The sequence below is a fragment of the Petaurus breviceps genome, unplaced genomic scaffold (genome assembly GCF_028583685.1).
Source record: "Petaurus breviceps papuanus isolate PSGF00001 unplaced genomic scaffold, PetGlider_PUasm1.0 90626, whole genome shotgun sequence".
NCBI lineage: Eukaryota > Metazoa > Chordata > Mammalia > Diprotodontia > Petauridae > Petaurus > Petaurus breviceps.
In genome coordinates this window covers 2,027,813-2,050,025 of record NW_027187290.1, presented here as the reverse complement: position 1 = coordinate 2,050,025, position 22,213 = coordinate 2,027,813, and the positions used below count along the sequence as shown (strand labels likewise).

Below are 22,213 nucleotides of genomic sequence, written 5' to 3'. Positions count from 1 at the left end.
CTCTCTCTCTCTCACACACACACACACACATACATATAAATATATACATATAGATCAAGATTCAGTTCAATCTAGCCCTCTGATACTCACTGGAGACTTTCTTCCAAAGTGACATTGATCATTGTTCACTTTCATTTGTAATGAATTAAGCCGGGAGATGTTTTAGAATAAGCTCTGAATTTAGAGTCAGAGGACCTATATTAGAATATCAGCTACTTCCTGTCCATTTGACCTTGAGCACTAGCTACTTTCCCTCCAGACCTCAGTTCCCCAATCTGTAAAATGGGAGGAGGGGTAGACTAAATGTTCTCTAAGGTCCCTTCCAAACCTAAAGCTTCTTCTGTGGATGATGAGAGATATGTCCTAGAACAGCAGTTCTTAACCTAGAGTCTGTGAACTTGCTTTTTAAATATTTTGATAACTATTTCAATATAAAGGGTTTCCTTTGTAATCCTATATTTTATCCTCAGAAAGATAAAGTATTAAGTACTTACTAATCAGTTAGTCAATAAGGATGTATTAGATGTCTCCTATGAGCTAGGCACTGTGCTAAGTGCTTGGGGGTACAAAAAGAGGGAAAAGTCAGTCCCTCAGGGGGCTTATAACAAGGAAACAAAGAAGCTATAGACAGGATAGATAGGAAATAAGTAACAAAGGGAAGACACTAGAATAAGAAGGGTTGGGGAGGGCTTCCTGAAGAAGGTGGGATTTTTGTTGGGATTTACAGGAAACCAGGAAAGTCAAAATTATATGCTAGGCATTGTGTGAAATGCTAAGAATATAAATACAAGCCCAAAAGCTTCTTCTCTGTCTCCTTTGCTGGATCTTCATCCTTCTCTTCTCCATCTATATTACACTTCACTTGGTGATCTAATTAGCTCCCATCTCCTCTATATCCATGATTCTCAAATCGACCTTTCCTGCCTCAAACTCTCTGCTGACATCCAGTCTCACATCTCAAACTAGATGTCTAGTAGACATCTCAAATTCAACATGTCCAAAACCAAATACCTGGTACTTGGCAGTGGGTTATTAGAATATGAGTGACTTCCCAGCCATTAGAGCAAAGTTGAAACCCAGGCCTGACTTCAAGGCTTTCTGTCAGCTATATTTGGCTTACTCTACAGCTGCCTAGAAGAGAGACTTAAAAACTTTCCAAACAACTAGGGATTGTTTTTGTTTGTTTCTTTTGATTTCCATTGTAGCAGAATGTAAGCTGCTTGAGGGTAAAGACTTTTCATATTTTTTTTATTTTTTATCCCAGACCCCAGCACAGTGCCTAGCGCTAGAGCTGTAACTAGTGAACTTGGCAGTAATGGTATGGGCTAAATCAGAAGAAAGCACCATTGGGGTACTGTCACTGCCCAGGGTGGGGGGTGTGTGTGCAAATATGTCCTCTCAGTTTGCTGCCTATGTGCCAATCTCCAGTCCCGGGCCCTAGATAACAGCTCTTCTAAGCACAGCCTAACTTAGTAGTAGTAATATGTACATCCCTGTCTGCAGGGCTTAGGGTGGTTTTCTTCTTCAGAAACCATTACTTTAGGTAAAACCCAATTCTCCTCAGCCTTTAAGTCATGAGGCTGGTCTAAGTTAGGCCTGGAATCATGTGGTTATTTGGGTTGCTAATCTATGTCCTTGTTTCCTTTTCCTTATGTGAACCCACAGTAGATGAAGTGAATGCCATCAGTGGAGAAAGAGGTCAAGGCTCTGATGACAAGTCAGAGGAAAGCCCTCAGAGTTGGGAACAGAAGCAAGAATCACTCAAGACCCTAGAGGGAGAATTTGCCATCGCAATGTGGGCCACAGATGAAGAAAACAAGGTCTCTGAGACAGTGATAGAAAACCAGGAGCTCCCAGAAGAAGCTCTAACTTTGGAGTTGCCTGAGAATCTGACCAGAAAGAAGATCCCTCCTGGAGGGCTGACTCTCGTCAATCTCTCGGATCCCAAACAGCTGGCTGAATTTATCCATCAAAATAAAAAACCTCGTGAAGTTGAGAAAAAGCTGCCTTGCCCTCATGAAGAATGTCCCAAGCTGTTCAGAGATAATTCTGCCCTGCGGAAACATCTGCATACCCACGGTCCCAAGGGTCACGTCTGTTCGGAATGTGGAAAGGCCTTCGTTGAGAGTTCCAAACTAAAGCGACATAAATTAGTCCATACTGGAGAGAAGCCCTTTCAGTGCACGTACGAAGGCTGTGAGAAGCGCTTCTCGCTGGACTTCAACTTACGCACGCACATGCGTATCCATACCGGTGATCGCCCCTACGCGTGCCCCTTCCATGGCTGTACCAAGGTGTTCGCCCAGTCAACCAACCTGAAATCTCATATCGTGACCCACGGAAAGCAAAGATACAAGTAAAAAGAAAAAGGAAGAAGATGCTTTCATTCAGAAGAATATGATTGGAAATAAACACAGGTTCCCTTTGTTGTAACGTTTATAGAAAAGAATTGTTTTCTAAAAAAATCCCATCCACATGATTCTGTAGGTTCACCTTATCCAAGAGAAATCACTCTTTTCCTCTGATTTCTACTTTGTCCTTCTCCAAATTCTCTCTCTCTACTGATTGTCCCTCTGCTTTTGCAGTAATTCAGGCTCACTCTTCCTTCCACGTTCCTGCCTCCCCACCCTTCCACCCCATATGTAATCAGTTGTCAAGTTTGGTGGTCCTACCCCTCCAAGCCTTTATATGGGTCCCTTTCTCTCCACTCATAAGGATACCACCCTCGCTTATGGCTTGATCTTCTCTCTACTGGACGTGGCAACAGTGTTTTAATTGAGTTCCTTGCTTCAGGTCTCTCCTTCCTTTCAACCCAGACTATCCCCTATGCCTGAGATGTCCTCCCTCCTTAACCTCAACCTGTCAGATTCCTTTCCTGATCTCCCTAGTTTTAACTCTCCCAAACCCAAAAGATATTAGTGTTTGCCGTTTGTTCAAGTTATCTTGTGTTATAACTTCTGTGTTTACATGTGATTTCCCCAAGGGACTGTGAGCCCCTTGGCGGAAGGGGTTGTTTATTAAATTTGCCTCTACATGTAAAGACTTATAGATGACAAATATTTAATAAATGTTGGTTTACTGAAATGGATTTGAAATTCAAAGAAGCATGAAATCTCCTTTCTTTATTTTGTCACTGTCTAGAAAATATAGCTTCCTCTGTCTGAGTCTTTGGTATATTTAGAAGCTCCTGTTTCTCCCAAGTGGCTCCCCTAAATTCTATGAGTAGTTGGTCTCCTTGTCCCTTCTCTTTCTTGTCCCCCTGGAAGATAAGTACAGGAAAATGGGGACAGCTTTCCCTTGAATCCTACCATAGTTTCCTTTGATGAATGAACTTGCTTTTTAAAAAGGTCAAACCTATTTGAATTTTTTTCTTTTAAATAAATGCACATAATGGAGGCAGCATGGTATGATGCAATGGGCACTGGCTCTGGGGTCCGAGGTCCTGGGTTTGAATTCGGCCTCTAAGACTCCTTCCCGTATGACTTTTGAGCAAGTCATTGAATATCTTTAGGTCTCAATTTCTTTATCGTAAAATGAGGGGATTAGATAATATGGCTTCAGAGGTCCCTCCTAGCTCTAGATTTATGATCCAACAAAGGACATTTGAAACAGGCAAACAGCAATTTCCCTAGAGTGGATATATAGCATTTGATGTGTTAGATGAGTATCTGCTTGGATTGAAGAGGGAATGAAATCCCTCAAGAAATGGAAGATTTCCCTTTGAATCTGCATATGTAGCAGAGTATGCACACCTGCCACAGACAGAGGGCTAGATCCTATTAGACTAGTGGCATAAGGAAGAAAGGGAACAAGCATTTGGTAAGTGCCTCCTATATGCCAGTCACTGTGCTACACTCTTTAGAAAAATCTCATGTGATGAGTGATAAAAGGAGAGGATAGACAGGAAGAATGATAAGGTTGATGCAGACGTCATATGGCAAAAGCAGAGTGCAGGTCTAGTGAGCCAACTTTTCCAGAGGTGCTGGGTTATCTCTTTAGGCATGTCCATATGATACCAAAACATCTGGAGGAAAAGTGACAGCTTTAGTCACTGCCGCAGCCACAATGCCACAAGTTCCTGGGAAATGGTTTTATGGGAATATGCCCTCCCAGAAAAATTGGGTGCTCATGTCAAAGAAGCAACAGTTTATTAAAGCATATGGAATGCCCAGTAGGTATTGCATTTGGAGATAAAGGCTTGGGATTAGGAGAAGTGAAAGGTACTGACTAGTGAATTGAATGAAACCCAAACCATCTACTGCCTTGAAATCATCTTCACCCATTGAGAGAGCCATAAATGGCACTCAGCATTTCGGAAGGGACCAAAGGCACAGGTGGAAGGTTTGCCTTGGAAGGGGAAGATTTATATCATTTTGATAGAGAAAAGGGGGACAGAATGGATGAAGGTTATAGAATCAAATTTTTGTAGAATTTTAGAACAGGAAGGGATTTAAAATATGATCCAGTATGGTCTCCTCCCCCACTCCCCACCGTTGTACATATGAGGAAGCTGAGGCTTAGACATATAATTGGCTAAGCTTACACAGTGACTTCTAAGTAGGGCTGTGCCAGAACAGGGACAGGGACAGAAAGGACAACAAAATATTTCTGAATAGGATCAAATGGAATAAAAGTTCATTTGTGCTCCAAATGACCTCAGTTTCCTTGTCAAATAGGAGAGACTAAGTCAATAAGGTTAGGAGGCCAAGCAAAGTACCAAAGGGTTTGGCAAGTATGGCAAAGATTCGGAAAAGCCACTGTAGTTATCATGATAAGAAAGCCATGAGATAAACAGAAGGTTTATCAGGCTGGAGTGAAAACTGGAAAAAACCTATAGAGACTCTGGAATTACAGCAGACTGAGATTTTTCTTCAGCCCTAAGTTTTACTGTACTGAAAGCTGCCCCAAGTGTCTGGGTCCTTGTGTCTGCGCAATAGCCTGCCAACTCCAAGATGATCCAAATTAAATACCAAAGGCTTTTAATGTATAAACAAATACTGAATCAATTAACTGAGAATCTTACAATTTGGAAGAGATCTTAGATATCATCTTATTTCAGCCTCTTGTTTAGTGCATGCATGACCCCCTTGACTGAGATAAATAAAGATTTGGGTTACTCCTGCCGGTCGGGATCAGTTTTCATAGGGTTTGGTCCATCCATGATAAATCAGCCCAGCTGGGCATAACCACAGTCTACCCTAGCTCATCTGGCAATGTGCACCCCACCTGTAGCCACAAAGTTGTGGCAGACCATACAACATTCTCCTCTCCTGCCTGGTGGACATGATGTGGGAGTTTGGGGATATATGGTAGGAGCTAGAGTATGAAAACATGACCTAAGACTCTAGAGATCATTCAAACTACAAACAGCAAAATAAGCCCTAACTATCCCATGGGAAAATTTTCCTGTGACCCTGAGCCATCCCTGGCATTATGGCTTTTTTGTTCTGTTTCTATATAATATCTAATCTGGCCTAAGGGTGGTGCAGAGATCTACCCCTGTCCTGCTGCCAAGGATGGGTCTTGTGAGTAAACTCCCCCAATTAATCCAATCAACCCCAATAAATCTACACATACATAACCAAGCTGACACAGTCTGCTTTTTTTCTTTGGTAGCTCAATACCTTTCCATTACCTTTGCATTGTTCCTTTGGATGGTTTATATCCTTACAATTGGCATAGGATAACAAGGAAATGGGCTTGGAGAGAGAGACCTTCCTTGGGGGCAATCCTTGGCTGGTCACCTACATCCCTGGAGGAAGGGGTAGCCTGCATGCTAGATGCCTGCCCTGGGTCCAGGAGACAGGCTGCCATGGGGGAAAATCCTCGAGGTGGTCACTCTCGTCCTAGGAGGAAGTGTGGCTCATCAGCCAGGGGTAATCCTGGGTGTGGCCAGCTACATGAGTTCAGGGATGCCTCTGGATAAACACCAAATCGTTTATACCACTTGATGGAAAATGTATAGCCTCCTGGGCAAACCTGAGACTTTCAATGCTATTAAGAGAGATTTTGAAATGGCAATTTCAAATTTATCAAATATCAAATCATCCAAAATATCAAATTGATCGTCACAGGAGAAAGAACAAGCTCATCTCTCTTTCTCTCTTCCCCGCCTCCATCTGGACATGTCAGAGGGCAGACAGGGAAAGAAAACACTCAGAGAAGAATGCGATATGATTGGTAAAGAAAGTATTGAAATCAGGGTATGCAGGAGACAAGACAGGTTCTTGCAGTTCTGCAAGGTAATAATTCCTTAGGCTATGTGTATTGGTGTGTGATAATATGACCTCTGGAAACATCAAGTAAAGACCAAATAGCATAGCAATGTGCTTGTGAGTCAGGAGGACCTGAGTTCAAATTTGACCTCAGACACTTAACACACACAAAAAAAACTAGCCATGTGACCTTGGGCAAGTCACTTAACCCCAATTGCCCTACCTCCCCCCCCTCCAAAAAGCAAAAAATAAAATAATAAATAAAAATTAAAATAAAAAAATATTTAAAAAACCCATTTTGTTAGATATTTAGGGAGTCTTCCAAACTAAAGTTAAATACAAATCAATTTAAAATTAAAAAAAATTCTTCCAGAATGCTATGGGAATAAACTGGACAAAAGTAAAAAAAAAGTGTGAAACAAAGATATGAAACTACTAATTTGTGAAGTTAAAGTCACAAACTTTCTCTATTTTTGTTTTAAGGAATAGAATTTCATTGCAACCAGTCATCTTAGTGGAGAATAATGTTTATGTAATATCTATTCTATTTGAATATGGTTAACAGCTGAATATGTTTTATTACAGACAACTCATTCGATATATACTGTTTTCTCTATACAATTGGGAATTAATTGCTTAGTGTGTTTACACTTCCCATCTCAAATCTTTTGTTACAATTGGAATAAAGTAAATTCATTTTTGAGTAAATTCATTTACTTAACTGTCAAACCTAAGGATGGTAAGCCTCTATTTGCAAAAAGTGTTGTTACCTATATTTTCATATATAGAATTGGATCCTAACCATGCTCCTTAGCATTTTAAATATGGAGACAATTTACAAGGCTGTAGAAAATGAATATATGAACCAAGAAGTGTTTTGAAATTTAGTATCTTGGAGAGTATACTGGGTCTAGAGTCTAAGTAGCAGGGTCTAAGTACTAGTTCTATCACTTGATTTTTTCATGATATTGGGCAAGTCACCTTAGCTATCTCTGAGACTCAGTTTTCTTATCTTAAAATTGAGGACTGGATATCTACAGTCCCTTCCCAGGTCTGTTATAATAAAAGCTGCTACCTACTCAACAAAGTGGGATGGCATTATTTTATCATAAGGGCAACAGATGCATTCTGGGTCTCAATAGGAAAAAGGTACTGACTGTGGAAAGAATTTTTTCTCCAGACAAAGCTCTTTGAAATTGAGTATGTCATTCTGACTTTACGAAATTCCAAGTTATATCAACTTGACAATCTCATGATCAGACCAGAATAATCCCCTAAAATGGAAAACCACTTCCTACAATTAACCAGCACTGAAGTTAGGGACTAGATGACATCAACATTATTATTATCATAATTATCACGTCCAAATTATGTACAAATGAAAGACCTCTATATTTTAAAAAGAAATACTACTTCTATTTAGTGTTAAAAAAGAAAATTATCCTTTAACGAGTTTTGAGTTGTTATAATATTACATATGAAGTGTTTTTTTCCCCCAAACCTATGATTTTCATTAAAGGGTGGGCAGCTCCAGATGACACAATCTCTCAACCCCAAATCACTTGCTCTGCAATTCAGTCTTGCATAATTGCTTGGGGCACTGAGAGGTTAATTGGCCTAGGACTACACAGCCGGTTAGAAGCAGGGTGTGTGTGACCTTAGGTCTTCCTTACTTGGGCTGTATCTCAAGATTTGACATGGCAGGTAGCTTCTCCTGACTATAAAAATAATATCCAGATCATAATAGCATCCAAATTACTTGGAAGTTTCCCTTCTAGTTCTCCATATTTTGAGAATAATGATTATTCTATTTACTGTCAAAGAAGAAAATTAAGGAGTCAAGATGGTGGAGTAGAAATGTATATATATATACACACACATACATATATAATTCTATATAGGAGGGTATATGGGCGTATGAATACATATGTGAATATGTGTATATATGTGTACAGGTATACATAGACAGAGGGCACAGGACCAATTTAATGGGAAGGGATGATACTTAAAAGTTGAAATTAAGAGGTGAGAGAGGAGAGACAGAATGGGGTAAACTATCTCATATAGAAGGGATAAGGGAAAATGGTTACAATGGAGGGGAAGAATAGGAAGGCAAAAGGGAATGGGTCCACCTTATTCTCATTGAATTTGGCTTAGGGAGGGAATGACATACACAATAAATAGGGTATCTCACCCTACAGGAGAGTAGGGAGGAAGGGGATGAGAGGGGAGATGATGGAAGGGAGGGCAGGTTGGAGGGAGGGGAGTTGGAAGCACCCACTTTTGAAAAGGGATGGGATCAAATAGAGAATAGAACAAGTGGGAGGTGGGATAGGAGGGAGGGAAATATAGTCAGTCTTTCACAATATATCTACTATGGAAATGTTTTGAATAGCTACACATGTACAACCTATATTTAATTGCTGATTTTCCCAGTAAGGGTGGGTGACAAGGGAGGAAAGGAATGAGTCTGGAATTCAAAGTTTTAAAATCAAATGTTTAAAATACATGTAACCGGGAAATAACATATACAGGCACTGGGGCATAGAGACCCACCGTGCCCCTACTGGAAAGTCAGAGGGGGTATAGGAGAAGATATGGGAGAGAGCAGATTGGGGGAGGAGGTATACAGTGGTATTGCTATTTTGGGGTGGTGGGTAGGGGGGAAATGGGGAGAAAATTTATAACTCAAATTCTTGCGGAAATGAATGATGTAAACTACGAGTTAATAAAGCATTTGATTAAAAAAATAAAAAAATTAAGTAAAAAAGAAAAATGCAATCCTAGGAAAAGAAGTCGAGCTATATAGGAGGTTGGTTCAGCATAAAGAAGATTATAAACATAATAATCCATGTTAATAATGTAAATAATAAAAACCATATGATTATGTCAATATATGTGAAAAAGACTTTTGACACAATCCACCACCTGCTTTTCATTTAAAAACTCTAGAAATCATAGGAATAAAGGAATCTTTCCTTAATATTGTAAATGAGATCTATCTAAATCTAGGAGAAAACATGTGTAACCAAGAAAAGTTAGAGGCCTCTGCAACACAGCTATTTAAAAATGCTAACTATATCAAGAAGACATGAAAAAGAAATTGAGATAATAGACATAAAGACAAAACAAAATTATTACTTTTTACAGATGATGTAATTGTGTAATTACAGAACCTTAGAGAGGCAACTGAAAAGTAATTTAAATAATTAATAACCATTGAAGTTGTAGGATACAAAATAAATCCACATATACTATCAGTATTCCTATATGTATAAGTGTATGTGTATATGTGTATGGATAATAGATATATAGATTCATTCAGGGGTAACTAGGTGGCACAGCAGACAGTGGTGCTGATCCTGGGGTCAAGAAGACCTTAGTTCAAATCCAACCTCAGATACTTACTAGTGGTCTGATCCCGGCCAAGTCACTTAACCAGCATCTGCCTCAGTTTCCTCATCTGTAAAATGAAGATAATAATAACACCTACCTCCCAGGACTGTTGTGAGGATCAAATGAGATAACTGTAAGTTACTTAGTAGGCGCTATGCAAATGTCACTTTTTATTATTAATTAGACAACAAAGCCCGGCAAGAAGAGTTAGAAATTCTATTTAAAGTGACTATAAAACCATAAAATATTTGGAAGTATCTATCAAGATTCATCCAGAGACTGTATGAATCCAACTAAGAACCACTCTTCGCCTAAATAAAACCAGACCTAAATAATTGGAAGAAACATTAACTTCATGAATGGGTCACGTTAATACAATTAAAATTACTGTACTACCTAAAATTAATAGACTGTGCCACTCAAATTCCTAAATGGATTTTTAGAGCTAAAAAAAATAATAATGAAATTCACATGGAGAAACAAAATGTCAAAAATCTCAAGTGTAATAAGGAAAAAATGTAGAAAGGAAAGTGGTCTCAGCAGCAGATCTCTAACTATACTAAGAATCAATAATCAATTACACAATTTGTTACTGATTTTTTAAAATATTAATCAATGGTATAGATTAGGTGTGGGCAGCTAGGTGGTGCAATTGATAGAATGCTGGACCTGGAGTCATGAACACCTGAGTTCAAATCTGACTTCAGGCACTTACCAGCTATGTGACCCTCTCTAAGTCACTTTACCCTATTTGTCTCAGTTTCCTCCAATGAGCTGAAGAAGGAAATGGCAAACCACTATAGTATCTCTGCCAAGAAAACCCTAAATAAACAAATAAATCTGATGTAGCTAAAATTTAAAAAGAAACAGGTAACTGGGGGTAAATCTCTGATAAAGGTCTCATATTCAAGACATATAAGGGACTGATTCAAATTTGTAAGACTAAGAGTCATTTCCCAAGATAAATGGTCAAAGGATACTTAAAGGGAGTTTTCAGGTGAAGAAATCCAAGCTATCAATAACTATGTGAAAAATGTTCCAAATCACTAAAGAGAAACACAAATTCAAACAACTCTGAGGTTCTACCTAACAGCCATTACACTGGCAAAGATGATTAAAGAAGAAAATGATGAATGCTGGAGGGACTGTGGGAAAACAGATACACAGATACATTTTTGGTGGAGCTGTCAATTGGTCCAACCATTCTGTAAAGCAGGTTGGAACTACAGTTACTAAGTTACTACTAAGCTATGTACTCCTTTTGATTCAGCTGTACTAGGGTTATGCCCCAAAGAGATTCCAAAGAGGAAAAGAAGTCATATGTACAACACAGTTATAGCAGCCCTTTATGTGGTGGCTAACCATTGTTACTAATTAATTGTCATTAGTTAAACACTAAGGAGGTGTCTTCCATTTTGGGAATGGCTAAATAAAACTTCAGAATATAGATGTGATGGAATTATGGGACGATGAAATGTACAGTTATGAAGACACTCAGAAGAACTCTATGGAACTGTGGCAGAACCAAGTAAGAAGAACCAGGAAACCAATATAAACAAAGATAACAACACCGCAGAGAACAACTTTGAAAGACTCTAGAACTCTGATTAATGACACGACAAACCATGAGCCCAAATAAAGGATGATGACACATGTCACTCACCACCTGAGATGGAGGCGATGAACTTAAGAGGCAGAAAGAGACAATATTGTTAGTCATCAATGACATCAGAATTTATTTTTCCTGAATATGCAGCTATATAGTGAGGGTTTTATTTGCTCAGTGGGGGTCAGGGGGTAGTGGGAGGGACAGATTAATAAACAAAAGAGAAATAAAAATACAACAAAATATATTTATGTTACAATATACCCCATTATTTTCAATATAAGTTATTGTCGTTCAGTGCAGTTGCTCTGAACTAAAATTCAAACACTGAACCACACTGCCAAAGAGGAATGGTGGAAATATACTGCATATTTTTACCACTAAAAGAACAAAGGAATAGGACTGCTTTTAATATTATTGTTATTGGGAATAAATGAAGAATATTAACTAAAAAAACCAATGTATTAAGTGCACAGGATTTAAAGAAGATACCATTTGTATTTTTAAATCACTATTTATGAGACACATAGGCTACATAATAAAATAAAATGAAAAAGAAATGACTGTAAAAACAAGAGATTAAAAAATATATCTTTAAAAGCAAACAATGTGGAAACAGGATGGAATATATATGATCTCCATCATGCCATTTATGGATTTGCCCTGAAGATGCCTATGATGGAGTCTTCCTCCCATCAGCCTAACTCTACTGATAGCCACTAGACATGAAATACTAGGCAGGAGAGCAACTTGTCTCAGGACAGTGAGCACAGAGATAAAGAATGAAATAATAATAGCTAATAACAGTTACACTTTTAGAATTTCTAGAGCCTTCACCTATATTATTCAAGGACTGTATAAAAGTCATTCATTGCTATTATCTCATCTTAGAGATGAGGTAAAAGGATAAGAAGCTTAAGTTACTTGGCCAGGAGACAGAGTCAGATGTCAAGGATGAGAAGTACAGCTCAGTGTCTCATCCAATATACCACACTTCCATAAGGGTGTTGGGAGGATACCTTATTTTCTTTTTTGGTTATCTTATGCTATGGGTTTCATCCCTAAATTCTTTTTGATCCTTTGAAAAATTGTTCCTAGAGTTTTTTGGTTGTGTGTGCATGTGCGTGCGTGTGTGTGTGTGTGTGTGTGTGTGTGTGTTTTAACAGCCTTGGTCTTTCTCATTCACATTCCCAGAGAGAGATCCCAGAGACAACCAAACTGATGGATGAGGTTTCATAGCAGTGGCTAGATAGGATGTAAGTTTCCATATGGGCCTAACTGCCCATTTACCACATATCTATTCAAGCAGACCTGAAATTCACATCAGATCAAACATGATCAGGATATTCAATGAGAAACCATAAGAAGTTATATCTTCTCTTCCAGAATTATATAAAAAAAATGAATAAGATGCCCATGGGTAATGGGAAAGGGGATTGGCCAGCAAAGCCAGAATCAGTTTAGGCAAACAAGCCAGTGCAGCCAGCAATAGGTGAGACACACATGTAGCCTTTGAAGTTCTGTGCCTGTGGTCAGAAAGGGCAGAAGACCCCCAAAGGGAACCTCAGGTAAGTCAGAAAGCCCCATATTGGGGACCTAGGAAACAGCACTAACCAAAGCAGCATGGCAAAACTGACAGAGAGAGGTAGGGACATCCCAGAACAATAGGGGCTATGAAGTCCTGAGACCACAGAGAGGCTGAAGAATCAGATCCTGAATCTCAAAAATACAGGGTAACCTAGCCCTAGAAGGTGGAGCTCAGCACTGGAAGCCAGCAAGAACAACCAAGGCCTACCACTCAAGCCAAAAGGTCAACTTTCTCTGGATTACTTGGCAATAGCTATATGTCTGCTCTATTCAGGCTCAGTGTGGCAAAGTTCAAGTCCAGTTTGTGTGTAGTGAAGGGAGAACGGAGTTCACCTGTCCCTGAGGTAGCCACTGAGGGTATCCCATAAACCCTTGCGGCCCCTTTCAGAGGAAATTCCTACATGCCTCTTGCATTGATATAACAATACTGGGGTTTGGTGAAGAAAAAAAATCCTCATCAAAGAAATAATTTGTTCAGGGTTTTCAGTATTCTCAAGTTAGATCTACCAATAAGCATTTATTAAGGGCCTATTATATGCCATGCACTGTGCTAAACACTAAGGATACAGAGACAAAAGACAGTCCCTTATGTCAAAAAGTTCAGGGTATAAGGGAGAGATCCCTTCTCAAATTTCCTCATGAGATCTGAAGTTCACATGAAAATATTTGGTTGAATGTGCTAAAACTTAAACTACATGGGATGAGGGTAAAGTAAATAAGTTTTAAAAACAAGTACAGGAGGAGGCAGAGCCAAGATGGCAGAGTAGAAGCAGGACCTCCCAACGGCTCCGGCTTCCACCTTCCCCAATCCATGTAAAAAGGGGACTCTAAACAAACTTTGGAGCTGTAGAACCCACAAAATGACACAGAGAAGCTAACCTCCCGCTGAGGAAAGTCCAGCACAGCGCTCTGGGAGCCGAGCCCAGCCCCACGCCAAGGCTTTAGCCCCAGGGCGGGCCTGACCAGCCACAGGCTGGAGGGACCCCAGATTAGCAGCAGCTGTGGCCATTTCCAGATTTATCAACACATAGATGCTAAGGACAAAGTGAAAGGTCAGTGCAGTCTGGACTTTGGGACCAGTAAGTGGGAGTGCATGGCTTTTGCCCCCAGGGCGAGAAGTCACAGAGACATGGGCACAGCCAGGTAGCACCAAATGGCAGCTTCAGCTTCTGGCCTGCAGAGTGTAGGGAGACCAAGCACCAGTCTGAGGAATAATCACTCTTGCTTTAACTTGCTTGGATCTGGATTGCAGTCTAGGGTGGAGGTCCTGCGGTGTGTGTCCAGCTTGCCAGAGCGTGTGAAGACCTCAGAGAGGGCACCCATCTAATACCTCCGGCAACTGAGAAAACCCCAGCGTTTGGGACGAAAGCTCCCCTGTCTGGTGGCAAAGTCCTACTGTGGCAAAAAGCCCAGGGGTCAAGTGACTGAGGGGCAACATGAGCAGGCAAAGGAAACAAAGCAGACAGAAGATTCCAAGATTACACTCCTATTTTGGAGACAAAAAGGAGCAAAGCATGGAACAGGAGGAAGACAGTGAAGTCAGAACTCCTGCACCAAAAGCTTCAAAGGAAAATATGAGCTGGTTACAGGCCATAGAGGACCTTAAGAAGCAGATAAGAGAAGTGGAGGAAAAATTGGGAAGAGAAATGAGAACAATGCAAGAAAATTATGAAATGAGTCAACAGCCTGACTGAGGAAAATAACACTTTAAAAAACAGACTGACTCAAATGGCAAAAGAGGCTCAAAAAGGCAATGAGGAGAAGAATGCCTTAAAAAGTCAAATTTGTCAGATGGAAAAAGAATCTCAAAAGCTCAATGAGGAGAATCATGGCTTCAGAATTAGACTGGAGCAAGTGGAAGCTAATGACTTTATGAGAAATCAAGATGCTGTTAAACAGATCCAAACAAATGAAAGAATTGAAGGCAATGTGAAATATCTCATGGGAAAAACCACCGACCTGGAAAATAGATCCAGGAGAGATAATTTAAAAATTATTGGACTACCTGAAAGACATGATCAAAGTAAGAACCTAGAAATCATCCTCCAGGAAGTTCTCAAAGAAAACTTCTCTGATGTCTTAGAACCAGAGGGCAAAATAGAGGTTGAAAGAATCCACCGATCACCTCCTGAAAAAGATCCCAAAAAGAAAACTCCTAGGAATATTATAGCCAGGTTCCGGAATTCCCAGATTAAGGAGAGAATATTACAAGCAGCCAGGATGAAACAATTTGAATATTGTGGAAACACAATCAGGAACACCCAGGATCTGGCAGCTTCTCCACTGAGGGATTGAAGGGCTTGGAATATGATATTCTGGAGGTCAAAGGAGCTGGGATTAAAACCAAAGAGTCACCTACCCAGCAAAACTGAGTATCATGTTTCAGGGGAAAATATGGTCATTCAGTGGAATAGAGAACTTTCAAGCATTCTTGCTGAAAAAAAGCCAGAGTTGAACAGAAAATTTGACATTCAAATTTGACATTGTATCTACAAGAAGCAAGAGAAGCATGAGAAGGTAAACAGGGAAAAGAAATCATAAGGAACTTATCAAAGTTGAACTATTAACATTCCTACATGGAAAAACAATAATTGTAACTTATGAAACTTTTCTCAGTAGTTGAAGGGAATATATATATATATATATATATATATATATATATATATATGAGGGTATATGGGCATATGAATATATATGTGAATGTGTGTATATATGTTTACAGGTATACATAGAGAGGGCACAGGACCAATTTAACAGGAAGGGATGATACTTAAGTGAAATTAAGAGGTGAGAGAGGAATACAATGAGAGGTTATGGGGAGAGACAGAATGGGGTAAACTATCTCATACAGAAGAGGCAAGGGGAAATGGTTACAATGGAGGGGAAGAATAGGAAGGCAAAAGGGAATGGTTCAACCGTATTCCCATTGAATTTGGCTTGAGGAGGGAATGAAATACACACTAAATAGGGTATTTCACCCTACAGGAGAGTAGGGGAGAAGGAGATGAGAGGGGGGATGATGGAAGGGAGGGCAGGCTGGGGGGGAGGGAAGTTGGAAACACCCACCTGTGATAGTAATGGCAATTAAAGATTCCCCTGTATTGGCTTGGTTTTCAAATTGATTGTGTTAAAACCCAGAGCTTGTTAATCCCACCTGTGGGATGGACTTGTTGATGTGAAAAGAAAGTCCTGAACTGGGAGGAGCTGGTGACATAGATTTGGAGAGACAAGTGAGAGGCAGAAGAAACTTTTTTTGGAAGCAGCACCTCGTGGAGAGAGAGAGGCTAAGAGAATTGCTGGTGGCCGCTTTGAATTGCCCTGGACTTTTGAGACCTGCCCCCTGAGCTGCCAAGGACTGAGGAGACATGGCTGTTTTGCTGGTACTTTGTCTGTCTGTTTTGATATTGTTTTGCCAGATTTGTCCACTGGTGAGAGACAGTCCTGTTGTTGAAGAAGTCCTGGAACCTGGCTTTTGGTTAAGAAGCCCTGAGACTGTCCTGCAGACAGAGAGTGAATACTGTCCACTGGTGAAGGACAGTGCTGTTGTTGCAGGGGTCTGGAGACTGTCCTGCAGACAGAGTGAATACTGTCCACTGGTGAAGGACAGTGCTGTTGTTGCTGGGATCTGGGAACCTTTCTGTTGGTTCAGAAGCCCTGAAGAAGGATTTTCTTGTTGTATGTTTACAGAAATCCTGGAAGAGGGCTTTGCTAATGTGTTCAGGGGTTCTAGGACTGTTCTACAGACAGAGGATGAATTCATGAAGGGACTGGCAATGTATCTTATGGCCTTGCTAAGCCTTCTCTCCCCAGGAACTAAGATTGCTGAGAACTTGCCTCTTGTCAAGATGAAGAAAAGACCTCCATTTGGGTATTAAGTGCTGTGTTTAAACTTGATGTAACTCTGGGGTAGATTCAATTGTGATCCAGGGGTGGGGAACTTTTGACCTTATGTTTGGAAACTAATCTCCATTTGAGAAGAGGGACTTTGTGGTGGATTAAATTAAGGTATAGCCTAGGGGTGGAGAAGTATTTAGAACAGAGACTTTGTAATTGATTGAATGATTGGAAGGTCCTGGGGTGGGGTAGTACTTGGAGATTATTTAATCACACTTAGTAAATGCTGTATTTGGAATGATGTCATGTTTTGATCTTCTCTGTTCTTGGTTTGTCACTGAATAAAACGGAGAGCACCTATGCTGGTATTCTGAACCTTGGGAAGTTGCCTTTCCTTTACACCACCTTTGAAAAGGGACGGGATCAAAGTAGAGAATAGAACAAGTGGGAGGTGGGATAGGAGGGAGGGAAATATAATCAGTCTTTTACAATATATCTACTATGTTATTGTTTTGCATTAGCCACACATGTACAACCTATACTGAACTGTTTATCTTCCCAATAAGGGTGGGTGACAAGGAAGAAAGGGAATGAGTCTGGAATTCAAAGTTTTAAAATCAAATATTCAAATATATATATATGTGTGTGTGTGTGTGTGCGTGTGTGTATATACATACTATTATCAATACTATTTTACATGTAACTGGGAAATAAGATATGCAGGCACTGGGGCATAGAGATCCACCATGCCCTACTGGAAAAGTCGAAAGGCGTATGGGAGAAAATATGGGAGAGAGCAGATTGGAGGAGGGGATATCGTAGGACTGCTATTTTGGGGGGGTGGGTAGGGGAAAAACGGGGAGAAAATTTGTAACTCAAAATCTGGTGGAAATGAATGATGTAAATCAGAAGTTAATAAAGCATTTGAAAAAAAAAACAAGTACAGACTGGTTTTCAACAAAATCCTTGAACCAAAATGGTAAAGAAGTGACTGCTTCTGTTCTCCTTGCTACTAGCAAGGATTTACTTCATATACCAACATTCCTTCCTAAGATAGGCTCATATCAATTCAATTTAGCCCCTTTCCCCCCTCCAAATCTTGCTTATTACCTATGGAGAGAGGGGCAAGAAAAATATTTCATAGAGGCCAAACATTCTTAAAGTGGTGTTTGAGAACTTGCTTATCAAAAATAATTTGAGGGGCTGCTAGTGAATAGCCAGGAGTCAGGAGGACCTGAGTTCAAATTCAGCCTTAGACACTTAACCCTAGCCATGTGACCTTGGGCAAGTCATTTGACCCCAATTTCCCTGCCGTTTCCTCTCCAAAAAAGCAAAAAAAAAAAAATTGAAAACCTCATTTAAAAAGAATCTATTTCTTTCAAAATTGTTACATATTTTGTATATTTAAAAGCATTATTTCAAGAAGAGGTCCATAACATAAAAATGTAAGGAACCCCTGGACCCACAAAGACAATTAAGTGTTTTGGCAGGTACATGCATACAACGAAAAGATGTAGGAATAAATGCATTTTGTATATGTTCCAGAGCTAGTAGAGACCTTTATTAATGCTATCACAAGACCCAGTCCATGGAGGCATTACAGTAGTAAGGATAATATAACATCTTCAGTGTATGAAACAGAGGTAAACAAAGAGCCCAGTAAATATGCTTAACATGCTTAACAACTAAGGTATTACTGGAACCCATCTGGAAGTTACCTAGCCTCTCCACCTTGAGTCAGTTAGATGTAATGGTCTCTCTCTTTACTGCGAATATTTGGCCTGCTCAATATTACACAATTTGTGGGTGAAACAAACCACAAAGCACAATTTATGCAATCGAAACTCAAGCTGACTTTGAACATGTATAATATTTTAAACTACATGAGGAATTAACTTATAAGACACACATTTTTATTGTTACTGCCTGAAATGTGTTTAAGATTGTTTCCTAGAACCTTCTAATTACCACACCCCCATGTAAATAAGCCCTGAGTGTATTTTCCTATGTGAGATACCCTGAAGTATTTTAAGAGGAAGCTGAAATATTGATCAATGGAATTCTAAGTTTTGCTACAATCTTGGATATCAAAGAACATCAAATTCAAGGACTAAGTATGCAGTTTTCTATGGAACCCATCCTATGGGACCAAAAGGCTGAATAAAGAAAAGGTAAGGGTCCTAACATATTAGTCACATGAGGTACAGGGCATATTTTAGTCACCAAGTAGTCATATTTATGTTCAGGCAGGAATATGGCAGAAATACACATAATACAAAACCAAGTACAAATTTGTTTTTTTTTTAATTATACAATGCTGTATTTAAAACTTAAATGAATCTACTAAATGCATACATTGATGGATGAATAAAGTCCATAAATTCTTTTGAATAGCTGACTGGTGTTCATATTGTTAGCTGCAGGTCCAGGTGTTGTTGACTTAAGCGGCAGAGGCAATAGGGTAGATGATGGTAACCCTCAATTGTTGTGTTTACCTGTCTAGATCACAGCAAGAGTCTAATTCAGCTTCCCTTGACACTTTCCTTTCAACATGTATGCATTCCAGGTATTCCTTGGTCAGAGGGGGTAAAGAAGAACCTCTACCACGTCCCCTTCGGCCTTGGTCAAAGTCCCCTTGGCTCCAGCCCCTGCTCTGCCGTCTACTACCTCTATTACCTACGCCAAAGCTGCTGTTGCTACTGCTGCTGTTATTCCCACTTACAATTCCACCTACACCTCCTGCACCCATAACACTTCGGGCCAGGGTCTTTAATAGTCTGTGAACTAATGCTCCAGCTCCACTTCCTACTCTTCCAGGGTTTTCCTGACCTCTGCTACCACTTGTTCTCAAGGTCTGTGAGGGAGATACAGACGGTTTGCGTTGGGGCGGTTCTTGCCATCGGAAAGCGTCCAGCTCTCGAGATGCCCGAAGCTGAACTCTTGAGGCACGCCCTCCTTTCCCTCCCCGCATCTCTCTATGTGGTATGGTACTGTGGCTGGTGGACAAATCACGACCTCCAGCCGCTGATTCCTTGGCCACAGGTGTGTCGTGGCAGCCTAAGTGGGCCTGGATGTTGCTCTTACCCAGACGTTTCTCTTGTTTCAGGGTCACTGGGGTCTGGGCTGAAAAGAAACTGTCCAGCTGCTGGACACGCTTTCGATGTCTGTATCCATAAGTGTTGGTGTTGGCAACGTCGCTGGCAGAATGGGAGCCCCCAGACTGCTGCTGGTGCTGGTACTGTTGACAATACTGTTGCTGGTGATGACGCTGGTGCTGGTACTGGTAATGCTGCTTATGATACAATGGCGGCGGTGGCTGCTTCTGGTACTGCTGGTACCGCTGGGGCTGTCGATGATACTGCTGCACATGACGACCCTGTTGCTGCAGGGTGGACCTGAGAGTCTCTGGAAACAAGGGCTTATTCTTCATCATATCAGAAAAGCGCTGGTTCAGAGTCACTCTGGTGGCATCCCTTAGTACAATCCTCAGCTTAGAGGAGGCCTCCCTCTCTCGATTGGGAGGACCCAAGTCCTGAGACCGTGCTGGGACCCTGTAATTTTTCTCTGAGGTCCTTGTGGCATGAGGTCCCCGCCGTCTGAGATTCTGGTTACACAGCACATCTTGGGGGTCAAATGTGGGGCCACTCATAGGGAAGGAGGATAGGGATTCGGACTCAGAACTGCTCCAGGACTCCATTTTTTCCCTAAGAGAAGTCCTCAGCTTCACGATCCTGTTTCTCTGGTCCTCTGCCCCCAGGGTCCTCTGTGTCTGCTTGTTACCATCGCCAGCTCCGAGGCATTGTGAGTTCATACCACCTCATTGGGCCACTGAAGAGAATCTGGGCTGTGATTGGCTGCTTGTGTCACTGTCACGAGGAGGCTATTGGCTGGCTTCGAAAGATGAACGGCTAGGCTGAGATTCTATGTTCAATTCCGTCAACGGTTACTGCCCACCTTTATTATGTAACGAGGGAGGCGGGAAGCTCTGAATTCGTTCTCAACCTTTTACATGGTGGGTGTCGCTCAGAGCAAGGTGTTTCTCCGCATCCATCCTCTTTAATAAAAATAACTGGATTTTACCCAACTATATATATTTGTCATGCCCTCTGTTTCCTTACTTTTTTATCCAGTGGGGGAGGGGGAGAACTTGGAACTGAAAAACAAAGTCTAGGTACTACATGAACTCCAGGAAATCTGTGGTAATGTTTTCAGAGTAATTGTTTTCTTTTTGGAGGGGGGAAGACAGGGCAATTGGGGTTAAGTGACTTGCCCAAGGTCACATGGCTAGTTTTTGTGTTAAATGTCTGAGGCCGCTTTTGAACTCAGGTCCTCCTGACTCCAGGGCCAGCTCTCTATTCACTGTGCCACCTAGCCACTCCCAGAGTAACTACATGTTGTATGTGTGTTCCAGAGAATCAACAATGGGATAATTAATAATGGCTTTTGAAAAATAATACAAAAACATGCACAAATATACAAACACTATGTTATTCCCTTGATGTATGATTATGAGTATAAAGATCAATCTTTATTGTGCTTCCTCTTTCCACTTATACCAAACACAACATTATTTCCATAACCATTTCGGGTCCAAATTTTTGTGGGATTCTTTCCTTTTTACATTCCTTTTGAACAAGTGAGAGAGAGAGAGCGCCTTTGGCACAGACAAAAGCTCAAGAGAAAGCAGTTGTTGTTACTGTTATTTTGGTTGTTGTTATTGTTGTTATTAAGTCATATCTAACTCTTCATAATTCCATTTGGGGTTTTCTTGGCAAAGATACTGGAGTGTTTTGCCATTTCCTTCTCCAGCTCATTTTTCAGATGAGTAAACTGAGGCAAACAGGGTGAAGTGACTTGCCCAGGGTCACACAGCTAGGAAGTGTCTGAGGCCAAATTTGAACCCAGATCCTGTTAATTCCAACCCCAGCACTCTATCTGTTATACCAACTAGCTGCCTTAAGATAAAGCAGTGCTGACTGAAAATCCTCACAGGAAATCCCACCCTACATTGTAAGAACTTTAAAAAGACTGCAGTTATGCTTCTCTTTGCATAATGTTAACAAAGGAAAGCAACCTTAGCTTCCCTTTCCCTCACTAAGACAAAAAGAAGGTAAACAATTTTTTTTTACTGCTATTAGGTCACCATTATGATTGCAGTGATTTGTTATTGCAATGATTTTTCTTTCAATGACAAAAATATTGACTATTTGGACTCTTCTTACCTGTGAGATTCTTGGGTCTTTATCAATGAGGACTGATCTCTCCATACTGTCTCCCATCTAGAACAATTCTTATCCAATGACTCTGATGCTATATAGACAGCCCTGGATTTAGAGTCAGAACACCTGGCTTCAAATCCCAGTATTACCACTTAACTATGGGTCACTTAACCTCTCCGAATCTGTTTCCTCCTGAGATCCCTCTAGTCCTATGAATGCTCTTAAAACTCAGGACCATTTTTAAAAGAATCAAATACAACATATTTTAGTCCTTGGTAATACTACTTAGGTACTAACCAACATCTGCACCAGAATTTTCATATTCGAGTTAACCAGACCTAAAAGGAATTTTTATA

At 40.5% G+C, this 22,213-nt stretch overlaps 1 protein-coding gene across 1 annotated transcript in view; it reads left to right on the top strand.

Moving 5' to 3' along the window:
• The window catches only part of LOC138143067 (transcription factor YY2-like), a 245,467-nt gene extending 242,399 nt beyond the window's left edge, over positions 1-3,068 (top strand). Inside the window, exon 17 of the mRNA XM_069064260.1 lies at positions 1,666-3,068. Coding sequence (XP_068920361.1) covers positions 1,666-2,360 — 695 coding nt within the window. The 3' untranslated portion in view covers positions 2,361-3,068. The remainder of the gene's footprint in view (positions 1-1,665) is intronic.
• Positions 3,069-22,213: the final 19,145 nt, after the last annotated feature.